This window comes from Telmatherina bonti (assembly GCF_933228915.1).
Source record: "Telmatherina bonti genome assembly, chromosome: 14".
In the NCBI taxonomy this organism is placed as follows: Eukaryota; Metazoa; Chordata; class Actinopteri; order Atheriniformes; family Telmatherinidae; genus Telmatherina; species Telmatherina bonti.
Genome location: NC_136612.1, coordinates 30,657,646 through 30,681,993, shown reverse-complemented (window position 1 = coordinate 30,681,993; position 24,348 = coordinate 30,657,646). Strand labels below are relative to the sequence as shown.

At 42.0% G+C, this 24,348-nt stretch overlaps 2 protein-coding genes across 2 annotated transcripts; both read right to left on the bottom strand.

Moving 5' to 3' along the window:
- Positions 1-2,670: 2,670 nt before the first annotated feature.
- coro1a (coronin, actin binding protein, 1A) lies at positions 2,671-10,025 on the bottom strand. The gene is made up of 11 exons (XM_079253530.1): positions 9,929-10,025; positions 8,672-8,875; positions 7,208-7,330; positions 7,000-7,129; positions 6,237-6,418; positions 5,137-5,256; positions 3,866-3,970; positions 3,628-3,773; positions 3,280-3,337; positions 2,985-3,200; positions 2,671-2,900 (listed from the first exon to the last, which is right to left on the bottom strand). Exons 2-11 carry the CDS (start codon positions 8,867-8,869, stop codon positions 2,808-2,810), a joined length of 1,371 nt encoding a protein of 456 aa, XP_079109656.1. The 5' UTR covers positions 8,870-8,875; positions 9,929-10,025; the 3' UTR covers positions 2,671-2,807.
- Positions 10,026-17,260: 7,235 nt separating this feature from the next.
- On the bottom strand, positions 17,261-24,116 carry paqr4a (progestin and adipoQ receptor family member IVa). The gene is made up of 3 exons (XM_079252454.1): positions 23,936-24,116; positions 20,694-20,912; positions 17,261-19,024 (listed from the first exon to the last, which is right to left on the bottom strand). Exons 1-3 carry the CDS (start codon positions 24,099-24,101, stop codon positions 18,591-18,593), a joined length of 819 nt encoding a protein of 272 aa, XP_079108580.1. The 5' UTR covers positions 24,102-24,116; the 3' UTR covers positions 17,261-18,590.
- Positions 24,117-24,348: the final 232 nt, after the last annotated feature.

Here is a 24,348-nt window from a genome sequence, read left to right as displayed (position 1 = left end):
ATGAAGCGAGTATGGAGCAAAAGAGAAGAATGGAGCAGGAAATGTGCATGTTTAAAACCACAGCTGTCCTGAGGGGTCTTACAGTGGAGGACATTGATAAGGCTGAACTTGCCATAATTCAGTTTTGTCAGGGAAGAAAGTTTTCAGAGGAGTTTTTGTGTCTGGAAAAGAGCCAGAGTGTAAAGAAAAGCAGTCACCTGTACAAGTTGTGTCCAAGGCTGGAGGATGGAGTCTTGCGAGTGGGAGGTCGGCTCAGTAAAGCAGCACTGCCTTTGGAGTCCAAACATCCGATGATTTTGTCAAAGGATCTCCACATTTCTACCCTGTTGCTGAGAAAAATTCATCAAGAGGTTGGACATAATGGACGCAACCATATGTTGTCCAAGCTCAGGGAGAAATACTGGATGACTGGAGTAAGCACTGCCATCAGGAGAGTCCTGTCTAAATGCACCATCTGCAGGAGGCATAACGCTACCCCAGTTTACCAGCAGATGGCAGACTTGCCCACAGAAAGACTCAAGCCAGATGAACCTCCATTCACTTGTGTAGGTGTTGACTATTTTGGACCCTTCGAAGTGAGAAGCAGGAGGAGTACAGTGAAAAGATACGGTGTCATATTTACCTGTCTTGCTTTGAGAGCCATACACATTGAGGTGGCTCCCTCTTTGGATACTGACTCCTTTATAAATGCTCTGAGGCGTTTTATAGCCAGAAGAGGACAGGTCCGTGAGCTCCGATCTGATAACGGGACAAATTTTGTGGGAGCAGAACGTGAGCTGAAAACAGCAATTAAGCAGTGGAACCAGGCACAGGTGCATGATGTGTTGCTTCAAAAGGGCATAAAGTGGACATTTAACCCCCCTGCTGGGTCACATCATGGAGGAGTGTGGGAGAGGCTAATCCGATCTGTGAGGAAAGTCCTGAATTCCACTCTAAAAGTGCAACACCTGGATGAGGAGGGACTCCACACAGTTCTTTGTGAAGTTGAGGCCATTATCAACAGCAGGCCCATCACCAAAGCCTCCACAGATCCCAACGACCTGGAAGCACTTACACCAAACCACCTGTTACTGCTTAAAAGTCAGCCTTCATTGTCACCTGGAGAGTTTCAAACTGCAGACCTGTATGCACAGAAAAGATGGAGACAAGTTCAGTATATATCTGATCTTTTCTGGAAACGCTGGACAAAGGAGTACCTGCCTCTGCTACAAGAACGACAGAGATGGGCTGGAGTCCAGAGAAACCTTGTCGCAGGAGATCTGGTTCTACTCATGGACAGTACAGCGCCTCGCAATTCCTGGATTATGGGACGTGTGCTGCAAACTTTTCCGGATCGTAAAGGATTTGTTCGTCAAGTGGGGATTAAGACTAAAACCAGTTGCTTAGACAGACCTATATCTAAAGTCTGTCTGTTGCTCGAGGCAGAGGAGGCAGCATAAGGACGTTGCTGACCTCCACAATGACTCTGTTTCGAACTTGGATTTTTTTTTTGAACATCGAGACTAATTTTTTTTTTTTTTTTTTTTTTTGGACTATGGACTAGTTGGTCATAAGGATGACCAGAAGACAGACCTTCCTGTGTGGACTATCTATGAACTTTAAAGGTTTGCATGAATTGTATGTATTTGAAATTTATGATGAAATTGATTGTCTCCTATTATGTATAATGAAATGTGAATTATTATGTGGAACCTAATAATTAGGGGCTGGTGTGTAGGAGACAGAATGCCAAAAGCATATGGTGTATAGGGTGCGCTAGAGAGTGTGTGTGTTGCAGGCACTGATTCACATTTGAGTGTGGGCGTGTGTATGGCACGGAAGTGTTAAGGTGCTCACTCACCTGCAGCACGAGGGAGAGAGAGAGTCAGGGCTGGGAGCCGTATTTTTTGTTGACCGCCTTGTACTACTCATTCATTTACATTTTTCTGTTTAATTCTGCAATAATCCGCCAATCCATCCTGCCCGTTGTTATCCTCTGTGCGCACTGTTCAATAAATGCACAAAACGCATCTTTGGATCTCAGCGTTATGTTTCAATAGCCTTCTCGCGCGTCACAAATGTACAATCTACAGGACCCAGCCTTAAACTCTCCGCGGCTAAAGGATATGCTTTAGGAAGCCGCAACAAAGACACCAAGGACTGGTTTAGAAAAAACAATGATTGTGTCAACATTTAACACTGATAAAGGCCTAATTTGACTTTGTGAGTTCTTAAAGAAAAACAAAATAGGTTTTATTATGCAACGTGGATGTCAATTTGAATATATTTCTCATTTAATCACCAACCTGTTTATCCTTAATCTTTAACGTTGTGGTCGAGAAAGCTTAAAAAAAAAAAAAAAATTTTTAACAGAATGTGACTGAGATTCTTGAGAACATACTGTATATTGTACGTATATCACCTTGATTTTCACACATTTTGTTTTGTTTCTCATTTTGTATGATCACTCAAAGTTATGCAAATTAAGTCAAATTCAGAATATAAATTTTATGCGTTTTCTTAAGGAAATAAAAAACAGTCCAAAAAACTTCTTGGAAAATACCGAAGACTTTATTTACGACTATGAGCATATATTATTAAAATAAGACATTTTTTTTATAATTGATCACAAAGACGAAAAAAAAAAAAAAAAACTAATTCAAGAAAAAAAGTTTCTTTACATTTGCTGTTTGGATCTCTCCCTTTTTCTCACTACAATCAAAAGTTAACAGATTTTTTCTTCCCCTAGTCGTCTGTTTTCACTCCTCAGTTTTTCCATCGACTTCAGATCTCGGTTCATTTCCTTGTTTCAGATCCATCGTTCCTCTTTAATGCTTGCTCTCCAGCTCACTCACACGCTTGGTCAGCTCCGCTATCGCTTCTTTGAGGTCCTTCACCTCTTTCTTTAAAGACTGAACCTCCTGAAATGAAGATAGATTGTAATAAAATACGATACATTATAATATAATATAATATAATATAATATAATATAATATAATGTTCACCCCGCTGTTGTCCTGTTGACTGCTGCCACAGGCAGCTGTGGTTTTCAGGAGACTCTTGTTAACTTTGAACTCTTTGGCCTTGGTGGTTGATACAAAGCCGTCCTTTAGGGAAATCAGGTTTGGTGGAGCATCTTTTCCCTCAAACCACTCATCAGCCTCAGCCGAGGGCTCTGGACCAATGGTGTCTGGGTACAGATCTTCCTGGAACAGATCCGACTACACAGGCAGAGGTTGAGAAAGTGACTTAAAGAAATCTAAGTAATCATATTCATAACTGTAATGTTTGTAATCCCACCTTGCGTGGCACTGTCATGACTATGGGTTCACATTTCCTCTCATGGAGTTTGTAAAATCTGAAGGAACAAATGTTCATTTAGGTTTTAAGCAGCTGTGTTGGCAAAGTTTTATTAGATATATCACAATTAGTATAAGTGTGACAAACAATCTGCAGCTATTCTATGCTAACAGCTGGGGTAAATGCTAATGGCTACATGCTAACATGTCTGCAAGTGACTACTTCGTGAAACACTGATGCTATGTCACCATTTCATTTTGCATTTAAATTAAGCTGTTTTTGATATTGACAGTATAAATTTGGCTGCTGGGAAATAGTGCAGAAACATCTTGAAATGTATAACATTACCTGGCAATTTCACATTTGTTGACTTCCAAGCCCCTTTTGGGCATGCATCCCATGCCCTTCTGGCTCTCCTTGCTGCTGTACATGGACAGGTAGTGAACGTAGGGAGCCTCATCTGTCACTTCGAAGTAACGGATGCTGCTGTCTCCCTACGATGGGTACGCCACAAACGATGGTTTGCTCGGTGTTTGCTTCCATGTGGGTGAGAAAATGACTAATTATTGCAACACTGAAAACAAACCTTGCCACAGAGGTAGATGATGCCAGTGTCTGGGTCAAAGAATGGCAGGAGAACACCACTGCTGGTGTCCAGCTCCTGCAGGGTCAGCGGCTCTCCAAAGTTCTTCTGCAAAATGAGAAACACATGAAAAAATAAAAGAGTTTATTTTAAATCCAGTGTAATATTGTGTGTAAAAACAACTAAATGAAGTTTACACCATCAGATTAGAAGTAAACCAAACCCTTTTTCATGATTCTTATAGTTATAGGATATGAGCACCTCCTGAGTTGGAGTCTGCATGTACGGGATCCAACTGTCCAGGTTATTCTCTTTGCTCTTATAGTTATGGGTAGTCTAGCCGTCCCTCACTTATGTAGCAAGGAGGACGTCACGTCATGCACTGAGAAGTACCTTGCTCTATTTCTCTAATGTATTAATGTATAAATATATGACAATAATGCCGTCTCTAACTCATTTATCCTTTTTTCTGCAGGTCTTCCTGAATAAGTGCAGTTGTACATGTTGTTCTGTCTTTCCTGTCATCTCCACCCCAACTAGTTGAGGCAGATGGCTGCCCTCCCTGAGCCGGGTTCTGCTGGAGGTTTTCTTCCTGTTAAAAGGGAGTTTTTTCCTTCCCACTGTGGCCTTGTGCATGCTCAGGAAGGGGGATTGGATCAAAGTCATGATTCGATGCAATGAGTTGGTTTCTATTATAGGATATGTATGACTAGACTTGATATGATGTGTATGTAAAGTACCCTGTGACAACATTGTTTTGAAGTGGCTCTATATAAATAAAGCTGAATTGAAAAAATTGAATTGATTTTTTAATCGAGACTGAGGTAACCACCGTCGGTTTGGTTCTAGCTGTTGAAAATGCTGACTTCCTCCCGAATAGCAAATATGTCAGCTGTCAAGATTACCATTAAATTTCATTTTAAGTCTTCTTTACGAAATAGATATGTTTTCAATTACTGTCATTGATGCAAATTTGATGTTCATAGTTTGTTTCTTTTTAATAGACTGAAGAAGAACCAATGTTGCCGGAGGGACCCTGTGATCAGACATTTACTATATAAACTGTATTATGTAGGAAAACGATTTCTCAAATTTGTGGTAAAATTTTATCACACTTGAGGCTAAACAAAACCAGAATGAGTCTTTTACATATTAATATTACAACATAACATGCAGTTTACCGGAGAGACTGAGGATCATAAAACTTTTTGAAGTTAAGTTGAAAAACAAAGGTTTCGGTGTGAAATAACAGACTCTGATCTGTTTGCACCCACCGGATCCCACAGCGCCACCTGTCTTTCACTCATGCGACTAAATCCAGTGCTCAGGATCTTTCCATCGGACACAAACACAGCCCTGACGGGTCTGGAGCCCTCATGAGGCTTCTCCCTCTCCTGTAAGTGGAAGAAACAAAAGGAAAATATGAGGAGAAAATTCATAAATTATTAAAAACTGTGTTTCCATTGATATCAAATCACTTCACTCAAATAACTGTTATGTATTTGTTCTCTGGGGATGATGATTTAGATCAGGGGTGGGGAACCCTGGTCCTCGAGGCCCAGAGTCCTGCAGGTTTTCCATGTATGCCCAGTTCATCACACCTGATTCAAATCAAGTGGGTTCAACAGGTCAACAAGATCTTCACAGTGATTCAATCGTTTAAATCTTGTGTGTTGGAACAGGGAGACATTGAAAACTTTGATGAGGGCCAAGGTTCCTCAACATAGATTTAGATCTACTTGCGGTGGGTCCACATTCATGCCAGCTCCCACATTGTGTCACCACGTTTACTACGGTGTCTCAGAATGGGCAAACAACTCTGTGTAAAGTGGAAGCAGACAGCCACTGCTTGGCTTGGCATTTCAAGTCCCTGCTATACCCAGTTTTACCACTAGATGTCAGTAATTCTTACACTGAACCTACATGCTTGTTACTCTGAGCGGACATGAAATGTCTTTAAAAGGTTATATCATCTACAATTACATTATGTCTGTTAAATACTTATTTTGCCATTTAATAATATCAATAAAATAGTAATTTCCTCATTAACATGTGCAAAAGATTAGTAGGGATTATATTTTTATTTGGAAAAAATCCCATTTAAAGTTGCCATATTATTAGTTTGAGTTTAGTTGAAAAACAGCCTTTAAAAGGCTTTAAAAGTAAATTCTTTGATGCAAAAATGCCAAAGTTTTTAATTATAACAATAAGCAGTGGATCTGTAAGATGTATAAATCAGTATGTTTTGCCAGTGATGGTGATGAAGCAGCATGAAGAGGACTGATTACTGCACCGAGTACTGGGACGCCAGTTCATTGACAATAAATAAGTTCTTGATCCTTGATACAATAAAGAGGCTTTAAAGGACTCTTACAAAGACAACAGTCCCCTTGCGTGGGTCCAGCACCCGCAGCTTCTTGTCTTTGCAGGAGGTGAGAATCCTGGAGCCGTCTCTGTTCCAGCAGGCGCTGTAGATGAGGTCAGTGTGTACGGTGTCGATCCTTACCGCTGCTTCCCCCCGTGGCACGTTCCACAGGATCACCACATTATCACAGCCTGCGCATCGACGGAATCAAACAGTTTGAGTCATTTCACTTTATAGATTACAGCTGTGTTTGTTACAACAACATGGTGAAGATAGTTGCCATGGCTGCAGAAAAAAGGAACACCACATCATGTGCAGAGAAGAGAACTTCTAAAAAAAAAGAAGTCTGAAGAGAAAACTTTGAACCCACTGTGGGATGGATGACTTAGTTCTGCATTTTAAAAAAGCTGCTGAGTAGAAATGTAACATGATGAACATGTTTGTTACAGCATGTATGTGTGGTTGAAAGGAAATACTCCAGTTTCACGGTTATGAAACAGATACTTTATGTTGACACACATTGTCTCTGTGAGGAAAGCAACAGCATGTTCTTATAAACATAAAGCGTTGTGGCGCTTTGTGTTCAGAGTGAAGATGGTGGTGAAAGCTCTGAGAACTTCCTGTTTAAGAGAGATGTGAGCCTCTCAAAAAAATGCCATGTGATGTAGATTACATTCACCACTGTTTGGTTCCTGAATGCAACTTAATACAGTTCTGCACTTGGGTAAATCATCTGAAATCAACACTACTGAGCATTAAATGCAAGCATTACCTGCACTCATAAGCACATTGTGAGCAGTGGGGTGCCAGCTCAGGATGCCGACGCGTTTGGAGTGGCCGTCCAGCTTCACAACAGGCTCTGTCAGAGACGTGGTCAACCCGCCGTCTGGGATCTCCCAAATCTAGTTACCACCCAAGGAGTTATTTCCATGTAATATTTCATGTTATATTCAAAGAATGCTGAGATTGCATCATCTCACCATGACACTGCAATCCTCAGAGCCACTAGCGATGATGTTGTCATTGTGGGGACAGAACTCAATGTCCAGGACTGGACCTGTGTGGCCGCATACTGTGGGATAGGACATATCAATACGCCCCGTCTGCAGAGAGAAACACAGATAAAATATGCAATTTACACTAATGGCAGCCACAAAAGAGTAAAGTGCAAGAAAACTTGTAAGTGTGAAAAAGAAAGGTGTGGTGACAAAAAGAAAGCTCTAGTTTAGATGCCAAATCTGCAATCAGCTCACCGAAATTCCTCAGCTTTTTTCTTTAATTAGACCAAATGTCTGGTAACCGGGTTACCAGACCGGGAAGCTGAAGCTTCAAGTGTTTTCCCATCTCTTACTCAGGCCAAACAACTCACACATGAAATATGACAATTACATCTAACACTAACACAATGAACATTTGTTAACCTTAATATGTGACTACATCTGGGTTTAGCTAAGTAATTAAAGCAGGACTGCAACAAATAGATCTCTAAACAGCGTTTTCTTTGATTCTACGGTGCGTTTTCTTGCTCCCCCGTGACCCTGAATTGGTTTAAGCGGTTTGGAAAATGAATGAATGAATGAATTTTCCTGCTCCTTTGTGCACAACTGGCACATTAACCTCTTGATTATTTATAGTTTCTGCAGAAATCAACACTTTAAAAGTAAGGATTCCTCACACATAATGGAAAATCAGTAGATGCATTACAGCTCTAAATGATTCAGCTACCTGAGCAGTGACTTCCAGTTGTATATTTAGTGACATTTCTGGCTCAGATGAGAATGACTGAAAAAGTAGCCTAAAAGAAGGACGTTTATGAGATTTACTCATTGAGACAATGAGCTCTACATGCAGACTGCCATTTTTGATTCAGGTGTCAAACATAATCTAACTTTAAACTTCAAAGTAACCAGAAGACATATCAAAGATTATCTATTATCTCAACTTTCTCAGCATGTTCTGTTTTAAAAGCACTTTTTTTGGTAACATTTTAACCATTTCACAAGCCAAGATATTCCCAATGCATCAGATTTACAGACTGGCAAATTCTGATGAGACCAACTTTCCAGTGTTACAACTTTCTACGTTTTCAGGGAAGTCAAATGCACTGAAGAAGTCGGAAGGCATCGAACGCGCTCCTTAATTGATCGCAGAAACAACCGAGCAGAGGCCACATCCTGTCTCTGCACTGTGCTGACAACAAACTCCTAATATGGTGAAAACTCAACAGCAGAGGTAGGTGACGTGTAGCAAGACAGAATGAAACTTCCTTGTTCAGACAAATGTGTGATGCCTGCTGCAGAGTTCAAATTCTGAAGCGTAAGCATGGCGTTAAAAAAAACCCATTTGCATCAGAAGTGATTGACATGTTTAAAAACTGTATATTGATTCAAACAATGATAAGCTTTTAACATTTCAATATAATTAGCTTATCGATTGTGACCCACCTTATTCAGAGGCAGCACCATGAAGGCCCCTCCACCACTGGCATCCACAATCATGGCCACAAATTTGGGATTAACAGAGCAGAAGTTGCTATCCCAGGTCATCTGGGAAATTCGGATGTCATCGTAGCACTGGTCAGCTTTCACAGCCTGGCCAAAAACGTGACGGAACTTACTGGTCCTCACAACCTTCCTGGACATGTTGACCTTTAGAAAAAGCAAACATTTTTATGAACATGAGAAACCGATTCGTTTTAAAAGCTTCCAGTTGGATGCAAACATTATGACAAATAAACGGATAGAAACAAAGCTGGAAACAGTAGAAAGACACAGGAAAGCTAGAAAAGAGGAAGCAAAAGCTTTCACAACTACTTCCGCTAGTCTGTCTGTGCCTGTTTTGTCTCTAATATGTGTTATTGAAATAATGTGCATGCTAAACTGCTAAACATACCAAATAAAAGCTAAACAATGACACAAAAGCATGCCGTTACGATGCAGTTGCACTTCATTTGCTTTTAGCCTAAAAAGGTAAAGATGTTGCCAAAGAGGCAGTTACACCACATCCCTTACAGAGTAACAAAACCACAAACCTCCCTTGTCTTTGCCTCAGACACACATTCATGCTGTCATTGATTCTTCTACAAGTAAACAGACTAAAATATGTATCGTAAGAATGAAGCTGAAACCGTGTTTGGTAAATGCATCACTAAATAAAGCATTTGTGATCCATGAAGATATTTGTGTCAAACCTTAAATTATCGAGCCATTTGTTCAGAATCAGGTACAAAATTACTCTCTTTTTTTTGCATCATTAAGCAACAGTATTACTACGAATGAAAAAAGACATTTCATATGATTTTTTTCTTTACCTCCATTTGTAGATTTTACTTCCTGAAATCTGCAGCCGCGCCTCAGCTCAGACACAGAAGCATACAAGAGTTTTGCTGCATGTGCATCACAAGACCTCAGAGGCAGCCTACACCTAATTTAATAACCTTTGTAGAGGGAGCTGTAATTTTATCAGCAGCCTAAATGCATGTCAATAATCCCTTTTCTAACACGGTGTCGCTGCTATGATGGAAATACTGCCAAGTTCAAGGCAGCTAACATTTCGCTCCCATGAAACAGAAAAGTATGAGAACGAAAGATGACTTATTCATGTCAGTTATCTTCCCTATAGTGTAAAGTTATCTTCTGCAGGTTATGAAAGATGTCTGACTGGTGGACACAAGCTGCTGCACGCTGATGTTGCAGGCTTACCTGAGAGTTGAGTGATTCAGCTCAAGGAGTTTCAGCAGCGCAACAAACACTCTGCCACCACAGTGAGGATGTTGAGAAGACTGTAGGTTAACGTACATCACGAAATGACATTAAGGAAGTGAGAATTTCAAATGAAGGTGGAAGTGGGAGGTGTCTCCTGCGACATTTTTAGGTTGATAAACTGCAGAGGGCAACGTGAAGAGAAGCACTGCAAATTTCACAAGAGTGTCAGAGAGTAGGATCAAAATTTCAGAGAAATAAAGATTATAAACCAAGTGAAAATCAGAACGAGTTCAGTAGAGAATGGAGATTTCACTTCACCGATCGCATGCACTGACTGGAGATGTGGCTTTAAATAGCATTACCAGGCCACAAATGTTTCTAACCAGTGTTCCTAAGATGTAAACCAGTTCACATCTTGAAAAATTAACTTTCCCACGGCCTTCAATCCAATAGGAAAGAGTATAAAACAGCACACCTCAGGATGGATTTTTCTTGTTCACATGTGCAACAACAAACTCCCTGTTTAGAGAGTTTTATTGGGAAATTAGCTTCCCCACTGGAGTTTTCTTCATTTCAGTGGTTAATCTAAAAGAAAGTGGTTCAGCTGGTGCTCTTCTGTTGGCAAGATGCAACATCCTGCATTGTTTTTAACCCCATTGTGTGTTCTGTGCAGTCATCCAGCACCGAAATGTGCCACTGGAAACAACGACTGCAGCAGGAACAAAGTCAACTTTGGTTTTTGAGAACTAAGATGGGCATTTGTATGTCTGTTTGTTTGCAGACACTATTTCTCAACTTAATGTTGCAGCTGTCCAAGACATAAAACAGAACTTGTTTGAGCTGAAATAACAAGCAAAAATAAAGGTTTGAAAATGTTCGTGGTCGAATCCAATGGTCAGTCCATGGAGAAAGCACTTTGCGCCTGTCTCAAAGTCTTTCTAAAGGTCCGTTTCTGGTGTGTAAACATTTTACTTGTTTGCATGTTCCTGAGGCTGCGGACACAGAATCTCTGTGGCCCATGTTTAGAGCCTTCAAAGTGTCCTCTAGGAGCTGTGGCCTGGTGGAAGGGAAGGTGTGAAGCTGAAGGAGACTTTTCTCACTGAAGCAGCTAACAGGTTTTAAATGGCCAGAAGGTTTGCAGCATCAATGGTTGCAGGAACTAAAGTTTAGGCATGGGAGGACTTGGATGAAGCCATGCAGAAGGACTGGCCTTAAAAGAGTTCTGGCAACCATCTTAGGAGTCTGGAAGAGAAAAGCACAGCCAATCTTTGGGTTTGGTGAAGAATTGTTGACCTTAGTTGATGATGTAGCCAAGCAATGAAGGACCATTTTGCGCAGTGGTATTCAGTTTGGTCCAAAGAAGGCAGCAATCCAGCAGGTTTTCCATGTATTCCTGCTTGAGGACACCTGAGTCAAATTAAATCAGATTCTGGACAATGACTCAGTCATTTGAGTCAAATGTGTTGGAGCAACAAAACATGGAAAACCTAATGGATTGTGGCCCTTCTAGGACTGAACTGAGTATCTGTGACTTAGCGGATTTCCTTAGTCCGGCCGCTGTGTCCTTCTTGTCAAGCCTTGGGGTGAAGCATGTGCAACAGCTTGGCAGGGGTCGCTCAGGTAATTAGAAAGCTCCCTGGCAACAGGACGGCAGGATTGATGAGATGGTAAGGGCTATTATGTGGCTGTCTTGGATGGCTTTTCAGTGTTGCATGGGGTTCAAAGATAACAGCTGAGAGTGGCAGACTGAAGTGGTGGTCCTCATTTTCAAGAAAGGGGCAGAGTGTGTGCTGCATCTCTGAGGCGAACACACCTCTCGTCTCTTGCAGACTGAGCCTGAGTCATAGTACAGATTCAGGAAAACCAGAAGCAGTGTGGGTTTTGTCCTGGTCATGGACCAGTGGACCAGATTTTTACGGTTTGCAGATTTAGCCGTTTTATCTGCTTTTTGCAGACAATATGACTTAGTTTGCTTCCACAGATCTTAAGCGGTTTGAAGCGTGTGTGTGAGGTGGTCATTATAGAAGTCAGAGGCCATGGCTGTCCACCAGAAAAAGGGGAGCGCTTCCTCTAGACTAGGAATGAATCTTTGCCTCAAATGGGGCAGTAAAGTATCTCAGGATGATTTCTGCAAATCATGATAGGATGGAGCGTTAGATGGACAGAGACTGGAGCTTCACCAGCAGCATTGAGAGGATTGTTCCCGTCCGTCTTTGTGGAAACAGTACCGAAAAAAATACCTTTAGTTTATTGGTTTGTGTGTGTTCAAACCCTTATCCATCGTCACAAGAGCTAGGTAGTGACCAAAAGGAGATCACGGATACAAGTAGCTGAACTGAGCTTCCTGTAGAAAGTAGCCGACTCAGTCTGAGGATCGTGTGATGAGCGTGCACATCAGCAGAGGGGGTTTACTGACTGGGATGCCTCCTGGTTGCCTCCTGGGAAGAGACCTGACCCAGGGCTCCCTGAAGGGACTGTGTATCTGCCTCTCTCGAGATGTTTGGGTCTCCTTACTGGCCGAGCTGCCTCTGCAACCCAACCTCAGCTAAGTGGAAGAAAATGAATGCACGCATGCATGGACGGATGGATGGATGGATGGATGGACGGATGGATGGATGATGAAGTTATTAGTGCAGAAACTTGGTGTGGTAATGTCCCATGAGAAATTAGTTTACTGGTCAGTAAATAGAGACATGTGATATCATGAAATGCTACACATAAAGACATGATAGAGGTAATCTGATCCTTACAAATCCTTAAAATGACATAAATGAAACACTGATTAGCAGCAACCCAGACATTTAATTTTGGTTCTTATAAAAGCCAAACTGTCGATGTGTTGGATGACTAAATCCTGGCCCGTGATTCAACAGCTTGTAGATCCACCTTCAGCAGAAATATCTAGAAATAACTGTTTTCTGGATTAAGTTGTCAGTCTGTTGGAATTTTGTTCCAACACTGAGTTTGCACACAAGTTCAGGCACAACTCTGTCTTAGAGTCCCACATCACTTCGCTGCACCGAGATTCTTTTTCTTCACCGGCTCTGCTGTGTTTGGGATCATTGCATTGTTACAAAAACCAGTTTCAGACGAGTTCCAGTTCCACACCAGATGGTCTCCCATTCAACACCAGTAGTCACAGGATGGATTCAACCCCAGTGATGATACAAATCCCAGAGCGGTTTAGGCCCAGAATGCATCTGTGTTTTCTGAGAACGTAAACTACGCAGAGCTCCTCGAGCCAAAGACACCGGTCAACTGGTCCAGACCATAGTCTAGATGAAAGTCCAGACTCCAGACCAGAGTCTAACCCAGAGTCGAGGCCAAAGTCCAGACCAGAGTCCAGGCCAGAGTCCAGGTCAGATTCCAGACCAGAGTCGAGGCCAAAGTCCAGACCAGAATCCAGGCCAGATTCCAGACCAGAGTCTAGACCAGAATCCAGGCCAGATTCCAGACCAGTCTAGACCAGAATCCAGACCAGATTCTTGGACAGAATCCAGACCAGAGTCCAGACCAGAGTTTTGGCCAGAATCCAGGCCAGATTCCAGGCCAGATTCCAGACCAGATTCTTTGCCAGAGTCCAGACCAGATTCTTGGCCAGAATCCAGACCAGATTCCAGACCAGATTCTTGGCCAGAATCCAGACCAGAGTCCAGACCAGATTCTTTGCCAGAGTCCAGACCAGAGTCCAGACCAGATTCTTTGCCAGAGTCCAGACCAGATTCTTTGCCAGAGTCCAGACCAGATTCTTGGCCAGAATCCAGACCAGATTCCAGACCAGATTCTTGGCCAGAATCCAGACCAGAGTCCAGACCAGATTCTTTGCCAGAGTCCAGACCAGAGTCCAGACCAGATTCTTGGCCAGAATCCAGACCAGATTCCAGACCAGATTCTTGGCCAGAATCCAGACCAGAGTCCAGACCAGATTCTTTGCCAGAGTCCAGACCAGAGTCCAGACCAGATTCTTTGCCAGAGTCCAGACCAGATTCTTTGCCAGAGTCCAGACCAGAGTCCAGACCAGAGTCCAGAAAAAACATGGAGAAGCAGCATTTTGCTTTGACAAATAAAAGGCAACTTTTAACTTATTTTGGTTTCAATTTTTTCTGCTTTTAACTACTTTTTACTGCTTACTTTGCACCATATATAGTGCTTTTAATGCTTTTCATAATTGTTTTTCTTTTTCCTACTTTTCACAAGTGTTTGAAATATAGAAAGAAACAAAGAAAGACCAACGATAACAATAGTATCTAAACTTTGAGTAACAGTTAAAAGTACATTACTCTGCCTTTTATTGATGTTTTTTTTATATATGGAAAGTGATGACATCTGTCACTTTTTCAACCCTTGTAAGGGCTGATCAGGCTTAAAAGGTCAAATAATAAAATTTTTTAAACTATATTAATTCTTTACAAGATCAAACCAAATCCCAATGTGATGTGAAAAACTGATCTTAGTCTAAATAAACATATGAAGCTGTGGGTGACATGCACTTATAATTTGAGAAAAGGCTTTTTGTTATCTAAAACACACTCGTATTCCCATACAGCAAAGCCAACTTCTGCACGTGCAACCCAACAAGATATCAGGAAGGAAAATTGGGAAACGTCAACCAACGGGGAGAAAAAAATGAAACCTTTACCTGTCAGCCATCCAGTTAAAAGAAATATGATAAAAGCTTTTCAGAAAGACAAACACAAACAACATGAGAATCAGAAAAGAAATGTCCTGCAGACACGTTTAAAAATATAGACTTCAGTTTATTGCACAATCGTTGCTGGAGACTGAGGAGTGTGAGAGCCTGTCTGTTACAGAGGACGCTAATGTCGGACAGACGGGAGGAACAACAGCTCAGGGACAAAATGTGTGTGTGTGTTCGAGCGTTTCTCTGCAAGCACACAGACTGGTAAATGAGGCACTGTGGGAATGAAATCAGCATCCCGTCAGTGCAACAGGAGAAAGTAAACTTGCTTGCATGGGTTCTGCAGAGGAGCTCCACGCACACATATGTAAATACGTAGGGAAATGTAAATCATGTACAGAACCCTGGAGAACAGCTGCAGACCAAGTCTGACTTGCCTGCAACAGTGAAAAAAGTAAAGTTTCCACAAGATGGAGCCATGCTCACGCCTTTGACACCTTCAAAGATGCCAAAAGGCTGCAGATATGAAATGAGGAGAACAGACAGACCCTCCAGAAAGCTCCCTTCATCTTTAAGGAAAGGGCTTGTCTCATTACCTGTACACATAGACCAGTGTCATCAGAATCCACAGAATTACAGGAATTATAATAATCAGTATATAACAATACAGATAATCCATTATAAACAGGTTGTTAACAGGCTATCCGGCACCTGTGTCATTTTAAATAAAAAAAAAAAAAAGAAAAAGAAAAAAGAACTTTTTGTTAGTGATGTTGCCACACATCTTTTTTTTTTTCTTTTCTTTCATCATTGAACATACAGACAGAAGGACAAACAGCGATTTTCTGACCCGATTCAACTCCTGTAACATGGTTTTCAGAGAAATTTTCCCTTTCCACCTTCCTTCCCTCCCTCCCTCGTGTGCATTCTGTTGCAAGGTCCGTAGCATGAACAGACTGCACTAAAGCTGGCAGGTGAAGGCAGGCAGACGATCTGGCAGCCATGTTTCAGACCACAGAAGTCAGGCCCCGGATGTTACAGCTACCGTTATGGCACCCTGAGAAGTGGGAGACCCAGGATGTTGAAGCGAGCCCTCCGTAACAGCGGATCACAGCCGTCGCCGACTGACTTTGCTGTTACGTATCCTTCGGCTGATAATGCATAGATTGGCCAGTGGTAGTCGCGAGGTATTCACATGCCCGTCAAGGTTCCCCCACTATGGTCACAAATGTCTCTCTTATGTTGTCTTTAGAAATAAAAAATAAATTTAAAAAAAAGAAGCAGTTACATTTATATGATCAAAAGCATTCTTAGTAAGGGCCACGAAAGGTGAAACAACTCTACGTTAGCACTGAAACCAATTTCAGTTCTTTTTTTTTCCTGTTTTTCCACATATATAAGGACATAGCCGAGCAAAGAACATCATTGATATTTGAAGCGCAGCAGGGAGCCGTGTCTGCTTCCCTCTCTCATGTCTCACTTTTTTTGGCTGTGAAAGAGAGCAGCAGCATCCATGTGGAACTCATCCCTTCTTATTCTCCTCCGCTAACATATTTGTGTCTGCTTAGAAAATGAATCGGGGTATATTTTCTGCACTGTATGTATATATAATCTACAAACATTTATACACATTGTCTACATGAACCTGGAATATGTTTCAGATCTATAATTCGCTCTAATCCAAAGCCCTTTGGTGAAGGATGAATAGTGCAGTTTATCTGGTAGTAATGTTTGCCTCTAGTCTTATTTTCCTGCGGTAGTGACCCCCCCCCCCCCATTTCCTACTGCCCACTTCCAGGAGTGAATGAATGTTGCTGGCTACAAAGAACAGATGATTAGATTACACTATGAGACATCAGTTTCGGTTTCACAGCTACTTTCATGCAATTTTTTTATCTGTTTCATTCATTGGCCCAAAAAAAAAAAATACATTATCTTCTGCATTTATATTGTACACTCTAGTTATAGCAGGTCAGAGAGAGGATAGCAGACAAACAGTATCTGTCTCTTTATCGGGGAGGGGATTCGGTGCAGCAGTCGGAGGTTTTACGTTTGTGAACAAGACTCTGGGAAATCCTGCTTCACCTATGAGTCAGAGTCAACACAGGAAACCGAGGACGTGCTACACCTCAGAAGCTGCTAATGTGGCGAGATGAAAAGAAGCTGGCGGGATTGGCAACTAGTCAGTGGGCGGCTGTGACTGTCGGCAAGGGAAATAAGTGCAAATGTCATCAATAAAATAAAAGTCTGCCACTACAGAGATGAAGGAGTTTTCAGACGTTTCAGTCTAGAGCGCATCAGAACAGGCTGAGGTTTGTTTGTAGAACCCAGGAAAAAAAAAAAAAGTAGAAAAATGAAGCCAAAGCAACGACAAACGAAGCACAAAGAGCTGCTGAAATCTTTACAAGTTAGGAGGGTGCACGGGTTCATTCCTGCTTACAGCCGTCAGGATCGTTTCATAAACGGAACCAGAAAGTGCAGCTCAAATAAAAACAGCAGTGCATTAAAATTAGAAAACATAACGTGGCAACGATGACTCCATGAACATCCATGGACAATGTGCGAGTAATCATCCAAATACAGTACTAATACAGCCAATCAGGCTGTAAAGATCAGATTGAAACCTTTTTTTTGACACAAGACTGCAAATTATATGATAAACTACTCCCCCCCCCACCCACCCCCCCAGAACATTACATATTGTAGGAAAACAGAAAGTTTAGGAGAAGAAGTTTAAAAAGAAGCAATTAAAACTGCTAATAAATACAATTAAATAAATAAAATAGCAAACAGAGTCTGTTAAAGATAATTTTGTGCATATTTGCACGTGCAAATAGGCTTTTTTTTCCCACTCAATAAGATGAAAATCTGCTAAACATTTTAGCAGTTTAGAGGAATATTGGCAATCAAAGTGGCAACATTAATCATTCGTGCATCCTGCTGCCACAGAAGACATTTAAATGTGCATTTAAAGCCATTTCAGGGTCAAGTTTTGTCTTTTGTAGCAACTTTAGAGGCATTTTACACTTTATAAATGTGCAAAAACACCATAGTAAACTAAAACAGGAGGAGAAAATAAAAAAGGGTGATCATAAACAGCTTAAAACAGTCTGTTTAGAGGATCCTTGAGCGAACTTTGTAAATATGTGCATCATGTGTGGTTTTTTTTAAAGTCATTTAAAAATGACTGGATTTGGTTGGCACCGAGTTGCTGTGCAAACAAAGCCGACATCGCTGCTATGCGCTGCAGGGAGTAAAGCAACTGCTAACAGGCTGCAACCGACAGGAATGAACCCATCACCCCAACTTCTCCTAAGCTGATGGCTGCGAGGACAACTCAGATCAACACACACACACACACACACACACACACACACACACACACACACACACACACGTAAAGAGGCAGTGGCAGACAACAAGCAAATAAACAGTCCAGTAAGACTCAGTCATTTCGAGGACAAAGTGAGAACTATACTGTGCTTTGCACAGCACTTCCAGTATGTCCGCATAGTATAAAAATAGAGGTGTGAGGGAGTCGGAGTGTGTTCTGTGTGTGTGATGTGGATGAGTCAAGATATGGATGTGCTGCATAGGTAGCAACAGTGACATCTGAGAGTATGATATTATTTAGACTATCATCACCAACTACATCAACAAATGCTCAAGTTAACCTTCTAGCAAGGTGTTTAACTCCGTAGTAACCAGTGCGTTATATGCAGGTATTCATGTTTCCATTTGCTGTGTGCGTATATATGCATGTGTGTGTGTGTACTTTTGTCCATGTCTGCTGTGTGTTGGGGGGGGGGGGTGTCTAAATGGTTGTGCATGTTACTAGACATACTTTTACCTGTATTTGCACAAGTTACCAAGATGGACGAAGATATGGACATTCTGAGTTTTAGCGTACGAGGTGAACATGCACATCACCTCCCCTTTCCAGACACCCCCAGACCCCCAGAGGTCCTTCAAGATAAAGTCCCAGTGCTCCTTGTCAGAGGGTGGGGGTGGTGGTGGGGGTCAGTCAGAGGGACAGTTGTAGCTGTTGATCCACAGCAGGTCGTCCAGGACGCCCCAGTGCAGGTAGAGAATGGAGCCCACCACCAGTACGTGCATGATCTGGTGGCTGTTACACCAGTAGTCGAAAAGGCCTGGCCGAAAGCGCTCTGGGATGCGCGTGATGTTGATGACCCCGCCCAGCACGGCCAAGGCGTCCATCATGAGGAAGTGGCGGAGGGATGTGGGGCTGCCGCCACCCACGCCAACCCAGCGAAGCAGGAAGAAAGAAAATCGGAACAGCGCCTGCCAGGCGAAGGAGCGCAACCGCCGTACGCTGCTCCGTGCCGTGACGGCGCAGTAGATGGCGTGGCTGGAAAGCAGGATGTAGACCAGCAGGGCCACGGTGCGGATGAACGGGTAGCACAGCAGCGTGCTGTACACGATGGGCAGCGCTCCTGAGACGGAAAAACCAGAGAGAGGGGAGTCAGAACAAATAAAATGGCGATGCGCAGGAAGGGATGCAGAGAACAAGAAGCAGACTGGAGCCGCTTCCTCCTGACTGAGCATTTAATGCAAAGCCTGCATAAAGTTCCCAGACGGCGATACAAAAATGAAATCTAAAACTTTCCAGTGGAAGGAAAGCTGAAGAGCAAAGAAAATGAAGCAGCAAAAACTCGCGGACGTGGTGGAATTACTGTTCATCAAGTCACTTTGAGCAAAAAGCAGAAGAAGGTTTATTTGTTGTTCTGCTGGCTGACATGAACAGACACAAAGATGCCTCAGATGAAAAGGTTTTTTTGAAGTTAATCAAGCACCAACAACATAACCGAGTCAGCTTACATGACATCTAATAACTGTGACTCCTCAGGTCATTTTAAAGACTGGATCCGACATGTTTTCATGCGTTGCAGAAATATGATCACGGAAAAACTATCGCCGACATTTTTTAATCTGTTACTGGTTCCCCTTCAGCTGTGTGATGTAAGACTGTCTTCACCCCCACCAGCGTTAGGGTTACCCGTGCTAAAGCTAAAAGGCTACACGGTGCTGCTGACATTTGTTTATACTTCATGACAACGGCTGACTCTGTTTTTACTCCCGAAACAGACCGACGCGTCTGAAATAGATTCAAAACACAAATGAAAACAGTAAATTTCTCATGCATTACTTCCATTCAGTAGAGTTATTTAGTTGCTTTTTTGTCTCATGTGAAAAACTAAATTAATCAGATTTATGGGTCTACATGGACAAACAGTCATGGGGGGAAGTTTAGGTGTGTTAATCTGATTTCTCACAATCTGTTTTACTTGATTTTTATTCATCTGATAACTCCACAAATCAGATAAAGATCAGATGTTTGGTGCATATAAACATCCACAAAGGGGACATTATCAGAAAAACAAATTGGAAAACTACGTCAAAGTTTTATTGCCTGCTTTAAAACTGGAAAACTTTCATTAGAAGTTCATATCTTAATGTTCCGCTTTGTTCCATCAGGACTGCACCGTCTGTCATGCCACAAATCCAACACATCCGACTACATGCGACACTTCGCCTGCTTTAATCGAATCACTATTAAAATCACTAATATCGTTTACTTTTCTTGTCTTTAAATTGCTGTACTATTCAGCATTTATTACTTAGTAATAGAGTTGTTGAGTAAACTCCAGCTGCACTTGTATTACCAACTTGTGCATCGTCGACTATTCTGTGCATCAAATCATGAATTATTATTTTATCAGTAACGCTTCGTATAAAGTCGGACAGTTTATCAAGTTCATTAGAAGAACAGATTGCATAAAACAAATGTAAAATATGGTCTTTGACATTTTTATCGCATTAGGGATCATAGACAGATCACAAGTCACATCAGATCTTGGGTCTGACTATTGCATCTATTGGCCAATTGACTTAGCAGCGCTCTCTGTGGTGAAATGTGTTCTGACTAAATCAATACCGGTACACCTCCAAGCAAAACACTTCCACTGTAAGTCATTGACAATCAATAAAGAAAAATTAAACCCTCAAAGCAAACAGAGCAGCAATAAAAGGAGCGGCAGCTGACAACCAGTCCAAAATGACTAAACTGTGAATCGATGCGCTGAGCTCCAGAAAAAGGCTTACCCAGCGTGTTGATCATGCAGATTCCACACACATCCAGCTTGAGGAGGGTGTGGTACACCGGCTCCCCTCCCTCGTGGTTCATGAAAAGGTGGTAGAGCACAGAGCCCAGCTGGGGAGACAGGCAGGCCAGGAAGTGCACCACACCCAACCAGGTGACGCTGATCTGAGACCAGGGGATGTTGAGCGGCAGCAGTACCAGGAAGCAAACCAGAGGGATGCCTGGAGAGAAACAGGAAGAGGAAGATTATTGGTTTCTGCTGTGGCAGATGTTTAAATCCAAACAGAAAACGCAGCCTGGAGGTCTTTGCTTTGGTGCTATGGAAAGCAGCAGTACACTGAAGCAGCGCAGCAGCACCGACTGCACCAGCTGAAGGTGTCATGTTCACGGTGACAGATTATCTCGGAGTTCATGGACGCGGGATTTCAAACTGGACAAGAGGGAGTAGCTTTGAGGGACTTCAGGAGCTGCTGAGTGGGTGCAGATCCAGCAAGAGGCGCGGAGGGGAAAACCGGGCACATTGGCACAAAAAGCATCAGCGTTTCCCCCTGGAGAGAAAAGTGGCCTCCCTCCAAGCTTTATGTCTCGCAGCTGAAGGCGTTCACTGCTCAGAGGGCAAAATCCAGACCTTGAAATGTAATCCAGAGACAGCTGTTATGCTTATTTATCACCTTGCACCACACATGCATTGTAGCCCTCCATTTCTTTTTTCTTTTTGCTCACATTGCTGCTCCCAAAGTCAAGCCGTTTGTCCAAGACAGGTGATACAGCGAATGTCATCTGCTGTAACACATCTATTTTAAGTGTGTTATCTCTGCGCCCCCCCCTCCCTCCCACTTGTCCAGAGCCAACCAGCTGAACTCAGGCGTGGACACGGTGGAGAGGGCCTCCTCTGAATGAAATGCAGCCTGAAAGTGTCCACAACCTGAGCTGCAGCCAGGAAGTTTTCAGTTCATATGCAAAACAAGCTGGCTCATGAAACTTAGCCTAAATGTTACACAAAAACACACGTATATTTTACCGCACATTTTCTCTAGACTGGAGCAGTTGCCTCTCCAAGTTGGGAAACTGGACAGAAGCTTAACGGATTACACGTCAGGCCTTGCATGTGGCATGATGTTCATTAGTGGAGCAGCTGAGCTCAGATGTCATAACAGAAGTGGAATAAAGTTGTCCAGGACCACCTCCTTTCTGATCCCCACAGCCGTTTAAAGCTGAGGGAGCACCTTGCTTTAATGACCTTTAGAACAAGGAAGCTGCCGTCGATGAACAACTGTTCGGTTTGCATTTTGACAGGATAAAAAGGCGCTAACAAGTCCCATTAGTCGGGTCTGAAAACAATTTGCAAACTGATAACAACATGGTCATCAGTCCCACCTCCAGCTGCACAGATTAACGCATTATTGAAATTAATTTAGCCCTGCAAGAAACTAAAAAAAGAAAAGCATATTGTGTAACCCTGACATTTTATGACCTCACAAAACAAAACACTCCAAGCAGTTTCCAGCGTGTCGCTCAGTTAAACAAAACCCTGAACTTGTGTATGAGAAAGCTAATATTCTAGCTTCCTATGAAGTAAAAATCTAAGTATTTTTTTATATCAATGCACCATAATGTGGCCTCATAATTACCTAAAAACAAAATATCTGGGTATTTTTTATGGTAATTAAAAATGTATTTCCTGAAAAATGATTACATCATCTTTACAGCTCATGAAATGTTTCATCAGAACGCTGAACGCAGCTCAACTCATGACCAATCATGTGCTCCTTCCACCTTTGGTCTGACAGAAAATGCATGAATATACTTGTTAGCAGCAACAGCTGTTTAAAAAAAAAAAAAAAAAAAAAACATGCTAAAGCTTTACATCTTTACTGAGTGAGTAACCAAATTATGAAAAATTATCCACTCTGTTGCAAAAAAGTTGCCAAAGCTTCCAATGTTTTTATTAAAAAGTGCAGCAACTTTGGTTCAACATTAAAAGAGACTTTGTATTTAAACCAACACGACTTCTAAACGCTGTGCTTCAGACTGGTTTTGATGGCACGCTGATTTGCATACTCCTGGAGTCGACGTTGCCCTGCAGCCTCCTGAGGCTGGGAAACCACGCTTCACAAAACATATCCAGACCTGACCCAGGTAACAACCCCAAAGCAAAGAAATGTAGAAAGTCATTATGCAAGAGACAAAATAAAAGTCAACATTGGAGTGACTTTTAGTGGCTGGAAAGAGCTCAAAGAAGAGACAGGATGCAAGACGGATGCTGTATTAGTCTTCGTTCGGGGCTCCAAAGTGCATCAATTTGACAACAGAGAAGTAGTAAAGGACAAAATCACAAGCAAAATCACCGCAAATGTATTTTAGCTCACACCAGGGATGTATTATTTATAATGCCTTAGTAACTGACATGTATTATTTATTAGAATGAAGACCTGAAATAAGAATTTAACCACTTTTACTGGTTAAACTCAAACAAAGCTAATATTTATCTGAAAATATTTAAACATATTTACTGATAATTCCTAAATTCTTCGGGCTTCAAATGTGATGACTCCTGCTATTCTTGAACACTTTAATATTATGAGCAAACAGCTGAAGTGAAGCAAACTGGTGTCAACCAGGAAAATAATCAGCCCATTAAAAAAAAAAACATTTAACCGCAGCCATGAAGTATTTCAGTGGTTCCAATTATATCTTCAATTGACTGTTTTTTTCATTTCCTGATTTATATGTAAAAACAAAACTGACAAGACAGTTCCAGAGCTGAATTGTTTGTTTTAAAATATATAAAAAATAACTATATTGCAGAGGTAATATGGACATATTTTACATTAGGCAGCTACACCAAACAATTACAGCACTTTAATAACAATAATTAGGCAAGATAACTTGTGAAATCAGCAGACAGGTATGCATAACCCTGCAAAGTATAAATACAAGGTATAAACTGTGTTGTTATGCTGTTGATTGCCTCAACAAGCCCCAGCAAGTTTAGTACATCATCAGTTCGGCCTTTTCCTCATGAAGAAATTTTCCTCAATAACAAATATGCCTGTTCAAAACTAAGTTAAGTGTCTTGGGTATATGCAGGTTGTAAAGAGCTTGTACAGTGTGTACAGTGTGTGTGGCTTCATCTCTGCAGGGACATTATCTGACCTGATGAGGGTTAATGCTCAAAGTCAAAAGAAATCCCACCTGCTGACTAAGCAGATCTGTTTTTTTTTTTTTCCTCCCATCAACTCACCGTGAGTGTATATGTTCCCAAGTTCATTGTGCAGGTAGAACAGGCTTCTGATGCAGTCCTGCACGGAGGAGATTGGCCGGTATCCTGTTAGGACGTATTTGTTAAACTGAAGATGTGGAGGTGAACTCGCCCAGTCCAGCAGTCTGGGTCCATTTAAAAAAGCCATAGCAAACAGGACTGTTAAAAGGACGCCGCCAAATAAGTAAAAAACAGACTGCACACCTATATACACGTTCAGTAAGATTATTGCGACTAAAACCTTATGGGATATCATTGGTGTTGGTGTTTTGTTATCCTTTTTTTTCTAATGTTGTGCCGTTAGCTCGGCGCTAGCAGGTCTCGCAGCGACTACCCGGCAACGGTGCGTCTGCGCCGCCGCTGTTTGTTCTCAGCCACCGGTACCTGCGCGAGTG